Source organism: Phacochoerus africanus, chromosome 5, assembly GCF_016906955.1.
Source record: "Phacochoerus africanus isolate WHEZ1 chromosome 5, ROS_Pafr_v1, whole genome shotgun sequence".
Classification (NCBI taxonomy): domain Eukaryota; kingdom Metazoa; phylum Chordata; class Mammalia; order Artiodactyla; family Suidae; genus Phacochoerus; species Phacochoerus africanus.
Window position 1 is genome coordinate 55,494,596 of NC_062548.1, and position 10,585 is coordinate 55,505,180.

The following is a 10,585-nucleotide window of genomic DNA, read 5'->3' on the forward strand; positions in this document are numbered from 1 at the left end:
AGCTACAGCTCCAACTGGACTCACAGCCTGGGAACTTCCATATGCCATGGATGCAGCCCTAAAAAGATTAAAATAAAATAAAAAATAAAATAAAATATAAAATAAAATAATTTAAAAAGATTAAAAAAGGAAAAAAATGAAATTCAGGTCTGATGTCTTAAGTTATGTAGCAGCCTGGTCATTCACTTTTTTGTCTCACTTTGGTTTAGTCTGCTTTGGTTTGTTTACAGGTGGTATCCATTTGATAGATTTCCTTGCTGATTGTTAAATAACTTTATAGGACTATACTAGAATCAAGCCCATTTTCACCTTCTAATATCCTGGTATCTGGATATCCTGGTATCTGGAACATAGCAAACCTCCCAACTGGGCTCCCTAATTCCTTCCCAGTGTGTACATCTGTTAATAATGCAGCATCTGCAGATTCCCTATACTATAAATCAGGTCTAACTCCTCCTCCATTTGCCCTCCCTCATCTCAGAGTATGCAATCTCTGGTCCCCACACTATCTAGAACACTCTTCCTCTGGATATCACCAAGTCCATGCCCTCACTTCCTACAATTCTCCCCTCCAGGCCACTTTTTCCAAGGCATGCTTCCTGGTCATGTAATAGAGCTCATCTCTCCCCAACCTTCACCACCCCAGGCCCCTTAGTCTCCAGCCGCTTCCTATGTCTTCTGTTTCACTGGACACTAGTCACCTTCCAACCTACTATAAAACTGGCTTATTTATGTTGCTGTGTCTGTCCCCCTCACTAGATTGGCACCCCCCAGGGCAGGGGTTTCCATCTAGTTTGTTCACTGCTATTCCCCAGAACCTAGAACAGTGAATGGCACACAGTATTTGTTGAGTAATTTTTTTAATGTTATTTTTCTGCTTTTTAGGACTGTACTCTCGGCATATGGAAATTCCCAGGCTAGGGGTCGAATCAAAGCTATAGCTGCCGGCCTTCACCACAGCCACAGCAAAACAGGATCTGAGCCACATCTGAGATCTACACCATAGCTCATGGCAACGCCAGATCCCTGACCTATTGAGCAAGGCTGGGGATCGAACCCACATCCTCAGGGATCCTAGTCGGGTTAGTTAACCACTGAGCCATGAAGGAAACTCCTGTTGAGCACATTGTAATCAATATTATCGTATAAATAGTAGCAAATCTTGGCCAGTGTGGATGGTAATATTAACTATCATGTACTAAGATGATGCAGATCATGATAATGAGCATTATTTATGAAGCCCTTACTCTTTGCCAGAAACTGCCAAATGCTTATATGGCCATACATCCACACCCACACACATACCCACACACCGCCCCCCATACACACACACCCCCACACACACTCAGAGAGCAAGAAGCATTCTACTAGGGAGAATCTAGGATGAACTGACGTGCCTTAGGCATGACTTATTTTTAGTGTTCTAAATTGGCATAGCATCCTAAGAATAACTGACATTTATTGAATACCGGCTACATGGCAACCACTATGCTAAGCATTTGTATTATTCTGTCTTCATTTTAACAACTGTATGAGGTTGATACTACACTTCTCTTCCTTTCACAAATGAGTGCAGTGAATTTGGGGGGAGAGCAGAGGTAGGAAGTCCTGGCCCCAGAGAGTGAATGCAGACTCTGGCTGAAGCCCAGCTCGTAACGCCCATAGGACCCTCGCCAAGAGCCAGACACCTGGAGGGAGGTTTCATTCCCATCAGCCCCTTTAGGAGGAGGCTGCTTTCTGAGCTCTCTCAGGCAAAGAGGAAGAGGAAACCTGGGGTAGGACTTGGCTTTTAGGAGGATCAGGTGACAGAATGTCAGGAAAATGGAATGACTCCCTCCCTGGAGAGGAAAGGCATTGCCACCAAAAGGGGCAGGGCCCTCAGGTTCGACCCAAGGAGATAGGTCATGGGCAGAAGTGGGACACAGAGCAGAAGGTCTGGAAGTCTCAGACCAACCCAGCAGGGCCTGTGGGTTTATATCACAGAAGAGCTGCCGTTAAGGGCCTCTTTATGGCCCTTGGTGGGAAGGGAGCTACCAGGGACCCCCAGAACTTTGGCATCATCAGGGTATTATCCAGCTGCTCTTTGTTCCCTTCTCATTCTCATTCACTCTGCACGGCATCGAGGACCAACCACCGTGCCTCTCTCAAGACTCTACCCCAGCTCCTCTGACAACACATCAGCCTGCCTGTTGGCTTGCTCCTCAATGCTTCTCTCTCTCCTAACTGGACGCTCCTTGCTTCTTTCCTTCTCTTAAGTATAACTGACGTTTTACCACCTTTTTCCCTATGACATTTTTTCTTAAAGATTATATCCAATATCAAAAACCATCTCCGCAATTTCCCATTGTGCTAATTAACGTGTTTGGATTTAATTGTCAGTTCTACACATCGAGGCTACTTGCTGAATTATTTCAAACTGGTACTCCACCAGCAACCCAAATGTAATGTCTAAGTCCAAACTAAATCCACTACAAAACATGCCCCCACCTCCTGATTCTCATATTTCTGTCCTCCCTACCAAGTGTTCCTAGTTGTACTAGCTCACAGTTCATGGGTGTTATAAAGAAGAACCTGGTCTCCTCCAAGCATTAGTGGGGTATGGGGCCAGCAAGAAGGGCTTCCTTAGGAAACTGAAGTTTAAACTAGCTCCTGAATAAACCTGCTTTGTTAAGGAAATGCAGGGAGGAGGGGTCAGGGAAGAGGGCTCCAGCATTTGGGGAGGTAGGATGGCACATACAAGGGCCCTGAGTCAAGAGGAAAAATACTGATTCTGAGGAACTTGAAGAAACTCACAGGCCTGTGTATGTATGTTTATTTCAACTCAGCATCTATGTATTCTGCTTCAGAAGAAAGCCAACTGTGAAATTTAGTTCTGAAAATTTTCCACTTGGAAAAAATAAAGTTAAAATAATTTATGGATGAAAACACAAACTGTAATTTTTGCATTGCCATTCCATACAAATATTGAAATCCTGGTGATATAAATATGAAATTATATTCTGTGCCTGTGGGAGTTGCAATAAATAATGAAGAAACTAGAGTTCCCTTCGTGGCTCATCGGTTAATGAATATGACTAGGATCCATGAGGTTGCGGGTTTGATCCCTGGTCTTGCTCAGTGGGTTAAGGGTCCAGCGTTGCCATGAGCTGTGGTGTAGGTCACAGACACAGCTTGGATCTTGTGTTGCTGTGGCCGTGGTGTAGGCTGGCAGCTGTGGCTTCAATTCGACCCCTAGCCTGGGAAATTCCATATGCCTCGGGTGCAGCCCTAAAAAGCAATAAGTAAGTAAATAAATAAATAATGAAGAGACTGAATAAACACACAATCACAGTTAAGTTCAAGGAGCTCTCTGACGGGTGTGGTCAAAACTATGGAGGCGGCAGAAAGAAATGACCGATTCACTTGAGGGCTGAGTTACCTTGAAAATTAATCTATGTTCAGTACATTATCACCAAACTTATGAAATTAATGAACTGTGATGGAATTTAAGCATGAAACAAACCAGAAAATATAAATGCTGACAGATATCAAAAGTAATGAACCTGTTTAATGGACTTCAAAGTACACGATCCTACCTCAGAAAACAATGCTGAGAATTAGATCACTGTCTCCAGACCTGGGCAACCATCCAAATAATCAGATTTGAGCATAAATGGATTTGAGAATATGTGTTTTGAGATTAAAACAAAAATAAAGGGAACAAGGAATTAAACCAGACTGTATACACCAGTCAGGATCAGATAGAAAGGCAGAAAACGCCAACAAAAGCTTAATTCACCCTTTCATTGAGATCCAACTAAAAGACCTGTACTTAAAAAGATTTAATAGTAAGAACTAAAATCAGCCTTTTTGTTCACTGTAGTTTACATGATTATTAATAAACAAAACCCGGAGACCTGCATTTGCATTTCTTCTGCCAGGGATCAGCTGTTTGAAGACAGGACCACATGGTTTCTCTGAGTCTCAGTCTCCTTATCATGAAAAAGAATAATTTCATCAGTAAAGTCCAATAATTCCAAAATATTGTTTCCAGAAAAATCACTCACCACTGCATCATTTTCAGTGATTTCAATATTGACTAACTGTAAAAACTCAGGAGAATACAAAGCCATTTTACCAATAATTTCCCAGGCCACAATACATCCAATTTTACAAACAACATTTTGAATTGACCCAAGATAAGTTGGCACATGTATAGCATCTGATAATCATGAAGCTATGAAACCAAAGCTCCGAGTCTAGTGAAGTCTACGTGGCCTCATTAACTAGGAAACACACACTTTCCATCAGGTGGAATATTTTTTAACGAAATCTATGTCCTTTTACTAAATAAAGAGACCAATAAAATAATCACTCAAATATGTCAGACATCACTGTACCATAGTGTGAAAATAAGGGACACTTGCATACACTATTTCTGTTGTAGGACATACCTCTTCCCATGTCAGTCATTTTTACTGAAAGTCTTTGATAAAGTTGCTGGGAGTAAATAAGTGTATTACAATATATGTGCCACAGGGGAGTTTGACAATTTTAAAAAATAGAATACGGTTTTGTCACTAGATCCAGAAAATGACACAGTAATTATATGTAATGCCACATAATAATCCTAAATGTAATTGCAGTGTAATTTTTCTGACATGAATTTACTATTTATCTCCATCATAATTATTAGGTACAGATAATGTTACCTTGTTTTTCAGGTTCTCCTTGAGGTGCAAACCTTTCAGCCCTGTAGGGTCATTTTTAAATATATGGCACCTATGGTATACATCTGATCACAGGGCATCAACATATGAATACCAACTACAACAATACCGAATGCTCTGGAAAGAATGACCAGGAAGGGGCACCGTTTTCACAACATTTTGTGATATAACTTTTGGTAACTTTCTGTAATATAAATGGTTTATCCCACTCCTCCTATGCTGTCTCTCCTCTATCAGGGGGCCACGTCACACATGATGGAAGAGGGTCTGGGAAACGTGAATGAGATGCCTCACACGATTTTTCTGAAGGCAAAGAGCATCTGCACTGCACACATTTTTGAGGCCAAAAGCCACAGTCCCTCTGAACACAAGCAAGGTGCTTGGTGGACAAGGAGAGCTGCAGGTCAGCTCACCTCTTCATCTATCCAGACTCCACACCTGCTCCACAAAAGATCATGTTAATGATGTGATAAAAGCAGATGCTGCATCCTTTGACAAACTCGAAACAACCTGATAATGTCTGGAAATATATATTTTAAAGAAAGACGAAAAAATGGATGAATGATGTACAAATTCACTAAGTTCTGTGATTAATTTCAGTTGTCAGCCTGGTTAGACTATGGTGCCCAGTCGTTTGATCAAACCATGGTCTAGATGAAAAGACATTTTTTAGATGAGATTAGCACTTACAATCAGCAGACTATACAGTCAATTACCCTCCATAGTGGAGAGGGGAATAAAGACGAAGTAAAGGGTTAAGAGCAAAGACAGGTTTCCTGAAGAAGGAACTCTCCCCAAGACTGCACCCTAGACCCGGAGTTTCCAGCCTTCAGGGTCAGGACTGCAACCTCGTCTCTTATGCAAGTTTCCATCTGCAGGCTTGCCCCACAGATTCCAGACTCGCCAGCCTCCACAACAGGAAGAGCCAGTTCCTTAGAACCTCTCCTCTCCCCCAGTCACGCTCAGTCTCCCACTCTCTGCATGCATGCGCGCGCACACACACACAAACTCTTACTGATTACTGATTCTCTGGAGAATGATCTTGAATAATACACATTTATTAAGAACATTCAGTATATCAGGCATTCTCTGAAAAACGGGTATTTGGGGATTCTATTCATGACATTGGTAAATGCTATACTAACTCTTATTTTCTAGGGTTAGGATAAACACTATTTATAAAAACCTTATGAAGCCAGCTGGGAATATAGTTGACATATTGCACTTATGCATTTTCTATACATTAGATTTGTGTATTATATATTGTGTACTTTCTACAGAAACTAAGTTTTTGTACTTTCTATAGAATAATAGAATGAAAACATGAAAGAAGCAAGGTAATCATGACTCTAGTGAGGGATACCTGACTCTCTCTCCTCTGTGGTGTATCACACAAAATGAAGGTCAGTGGTTCTGCAGAAGTACAGTAGCATAATTATATTCTTACGTGCAATAGTTGCAAAAAATATTTTAAAATTAGGGTGTGTATTATAATATTTTCCATTGTAAGACTAGCTTTATATCAACTAAACCCTTTGGGAGCAATTCTTTCTGATGAACACCACTATTTTCATATCAGAAAACACACTTTTAAAATTTTATCTTTATAAATACCCATCAAGTTGCAATGTTTTACTTTAAAGGCAACGTACTTTATTAGAATTATAAATGGTGTTTTAAAAGGAACATCTTGGGAGTGCCCAAGAGGATAAGGGTTCAATCCCTGGCCTCGCTCAGTGGGTTAAGGGTCCAGCATTGCCGTGAGCTGTGGTGTAGATCACAGACACGGCTCAGATCCCCTGTTGCTGTGGCTCTGGTTGTAGGCCAGCAGCTACAGCTCTGATTCAACCCCTAGCCTGGGAACCTCCATATGCCATGGGTGAGGCCCTAAAAAGCAAAAAATAAAATTTAAAAAAATTAAAAGTGACTTATTATTTTAAATATAGCATATTGGTATCAAAAACTTGTTGAAATGATAGATGTTTAATGCCTTGTTTAACTGTCCTGGCAGCAACTTCCAGAAAGACAGGGCCCCATCAAAGGCATCTGAGGACAGAGGTACTTACTCACTGCAGAGTCGTAGGAGGTGGCGTTGTGCTCACCTCTCATGAAGGGATATGGTGACAGGTAAGCGTGGGTGCAGTTCTTGGATGGTGGCTGATTGGCTAGGAAGGAAAGCAAAGCAAACGTATTGGTTATCAAGAAGCTGAGTGAAGACTTGTTCCTAATAGATGAGAAATACTGGACCTGGGGGTACACAAGCATAATAAAACTACTGGTTATATCAATAAATTCAGAGAATTACTGGGTAAGGGAGGATGATTTCCTTAAAAACCTTATATGGAAAAGCACAGGAGACCTAAAGTGGATTCATCTAAAACATGTAGCTCATGACCTAATTCAGTAGAGAGAATGCCCTTAAAATCACTGTAAAATTGAAAGCACCAGATTTCATTTATTTTTCACAACCACATCTTTCAGTTCCTAATATAATGCCTAGCACATGGCAGGTGTTCCAAAAATAATTGTTTAAAGGTCTAATAAACTTAGATTTAAGCTTGATTGACTCTCATTTATATAAAATGTTTTTCTATATTGTATTTTAGGGAAAAGATGCAGATGATAGCACATACAAGTTAATAATTTGAGTACATTTTTTAGCATTTGAAGAAAGCACGAAAAAGAACTTTAATGTTTTTTGAAAACTTGAAGATTGCATTATATACCCCTTAAGGAATAAAATATTCTTTCCTTTTCTACGTCTTGGCAAAAATCTCCCTCTTTCAGAATTTGACTTACTCTACTTTACCAAAGTCTAAATTAATTTTCATTGGCAGGTGGCATGCTTATTCTCACCTCCCAAATGACAATCAGATAGTCTATGAAATAGTTCTCTCAAAATGCCATTTCATCATTACTATGTTCCTCTTACATATGCCCATTTACCGTTGGCTTGTCTTCTGCGATCTCATATTTTTATGATATATTCCATAATCTTAACTATTGTATAAATACCATATTTTGATTTATCACAGGAGTACTTTGATAGCAAGACTAACAATTTCAACCCACAATAAGCATGAAGATAATAAACAGTCCTTTCATTGTTGGATGCAATTAGATAAAGCCTAGCTATTTTCAATGAATTGATTTTCAAAGACTAACACAATATAGGAAATACAGTTGAAAGAATGCATCATATTTTTAAGGAGCTATTCTACTTCAAAAAAGAAACTTAAAGTTTCTATGAGAGAATGGAAACATCAAAAGCAAAGCATTTATTTCCTGCCCACAAACTTGATTTAAGCCCAAAGAGAGCAAGCTTTCATCTGCCACTGCTGATAATTGTTTCACTATAAATTTTTTTTTTTTTTTACTTTGAAGCTATTCACATAAAATAATACATCTTCTAATTCTGGATTTTTGAATTTGGGATTTCAAGGGTTTGTGGACAAAAAAAATTAAAACTTCTATTTGCAATACAGCAATAATTGACCCTTGATAAAATACAGATAATATCTGTTTTGTTTAAGGTTGGTGTATTTTAAACATGAGCAAATAAACGGCAGGTTATTCAATTTTGCCAAAAATATTCAGACTCCTATTTTATGTCAGAAAATAAAATATTTATTCCTATAGCCATCTCTACCTCCTGAAAAGGAATCATTTCATGAATCTTTGGAAGAGATCCTATTGAGGTTCTGAAAGAATCTAATCCTACTTTGTAAGTGACATGCACCAAATAAGAAACTATTCAAGCTATTCATTTTTATTTTTTTATTTTATTTTATTTTTGTCATTTTTATTTTAAAGCCAAACAGGGAAATAAAGCTGAAATGCACTTACTGTACCAGAACTGCCAGATATTGGAATCATTCTCTTCTACAATTCCATTAAACCAACATCTCCAGAAGAATCCTTCATGGTGGAAAGTGACATTTTCTATCTGCACAGAACACAAATGAAGCAACTTGCCATCAACACAAGGAACATAATCTAAGTTAATTCCATCCAGGAAGATTTTAAAGCATTGCATTTTTCCCAAGTAATAATGATCCACAGCTTTCTACATATCTCTTCCATGAAGAAATAGACATTCCACTACTATTTTTGGATTTCAAGAGGATACATAAGGCTGTCCTCATCACTAGCAAGTACGGCAATATTTTGAAAAAGAAACGCACATTCTGTTCACCTGAGCACTTCCCCACTTCAGTCACAAGAAGCCAATAATCTGATCCAAAAGACACCAAAAAGAGTAAAACCCCCAAAGCACCAAAGAGAGCCCCAAAGAAGATGGCGATATTTAGTCTCATTTTCAATTCACGAGTTTCCCTTGAAATCAATTAAGGAAACAAAAAAACAGCAGACACCTAGCTCCTCAACAAAAAAGCATAAAGATTTCGGAGTAGGCAGAATCTTCTTGAGCAGCCTCTCCTAGCTCAAGTTTCGGTGGCTTCTCACTCGCACCTGCTGGGGGATCTGAGCTCCCTCTGCTCTCTCCTGGAGGGCCTCCAGCCCAGCAGCTGAGAATGGCTGGCTATTTTAGGATACTGATTGAGGAGCTGTCTCTCTCCCAGGGGGATCCAAAATTAGCTGACCTTCCCCTGACTGTGGAGGGGAGTACTGGGAACTGGCCGGAATGATCATTCCTGCTGCTGGGTAATCCATAGAAGTGGAAAGAAAACGGAATGGTATGAAGTCACTGACAGTATTGGCCCAAAGTCTTAAGTGTCTAAATAAGTTCCTCTTCATCCAGAAAGACCATTTCAACCCCAAACACACTTAAGACTCTCTTTGAAGACAGAGAACCACAAAGACCTTTCCTGAATACAATTGAGGTCATAATTAATTTCTTAATTCCTTTTAGATATTTTGGGGATATAAAACAATTAGTGGGTCAAAGGATCTAACGAAACAGTGAGTATAGTTCAGGTTTATAACGTAGATATTCATAAGTGTATTTAACAGATCAAAATATGGTAACAGAAACTATTTAAAGTAGAAAAAGTACCTTTATGTAGCATAAACTATTGTCATAAAAACAGAACTTTATATAGCAGCTCCCGTATCTTGTACAAGTTATTCCAAATAATCATTCCAAAGGTGGACTTGTGGGGAAAAAAGTCTCATAAATATATTATTTTCTGGATTAGGGTGAAATAATATGGTCTACTTTTCTTTTGTTTCCTTCATTTAAAATATTTAACTTCCTCACAATGTGGGTCTGAATAGCAGTGAATCTACACTTTTTTCATGCTTCATTTCTATAGCTCATTTCTTTGTTTTCTCTCCATGTCTAAATATCCCAAAGAATAATTTTAAGTACTTGTGTAATATTTAAAAACATGCACTATTCCCATGGCTATATTTTTTTAATATTCTTAGTATAGCGTGGGTCACTGCATCTTCTGAAGAGCATCTGAACCCTACCAGCTTCTTTCACCACTTTTGTTTGACATGGGATGGATCCCTAGACACAAAATTTAGTGACGGCAAGAAGATGGCTCCTTCCTTAGTAAGGATGTAGGGCCTTGGCCAGCTCCAGCTACATGCAATCAGAGGTGCCCAAGGGTCATGAAGGGAATTCTAAGTCACAAAATCAATAACTGTGAGGGTTAAATGAGAACATCTGAGCCGATTTCTCATCTAATGCTCAAATCTCCTTGATAAGACACCACATATCGGGGAGTTCCCATCGTGGCCCAGTGGTTAACGAATCCAACTAGGAACCATGAGGTTGCGGGTTCGATCCCTGCCCTTGCTCAGTGGGTTAATGGTCCAGCGTTGCCCTGAGCTGTGGTGTAGGTCACAGACGTGGCAGATCCCGCGTTGCTGTGGCTCTGGCGTAGGCTGGTAGCTACAGCTCCAATTCG

The 10,585-nt window shown here is 39.5% G+C and overlaps 1 protein-coding gene across 2 annotated transcripts in view; it reads right to left on the reverse strand.

Moving 5' to 3' along the window:
- Positions 1-9,237, reverse strand: part of TMEM182 (transmembrane protein 182) — a 186,827-nt gene extending 177,590 nt beyond the window's left edge. Inside the window, exons 1-3 of one of the 2 annotated variants that reach the window (XM_047781327.1) lie at positions 8,894-9,173; positions 8,556-8,655; positions 6,776-6,874 (exon numbers count right to left, since the gene is read on the reverse strand). In XM_047781327.1, the coding sequence (XP_047637283.1) occupies positions 6,776-6,874; positions 8,556-8,655; positions 8,894-9,025 (331 nt within the window). In that variant the 5' untranslated portion in view covers positions 9,026-9,173. Of the gene's footprint in view, positions 1-6,775; positions 6,875-8,555; positions 8,656-8,893 lie in introns of both variants that reach the window. The other variant, XM_047781326.1, reaches the window with a different exon arrangement.
- Positions 9,238-10,585: the final 1,348 nt, after the last annotated feature.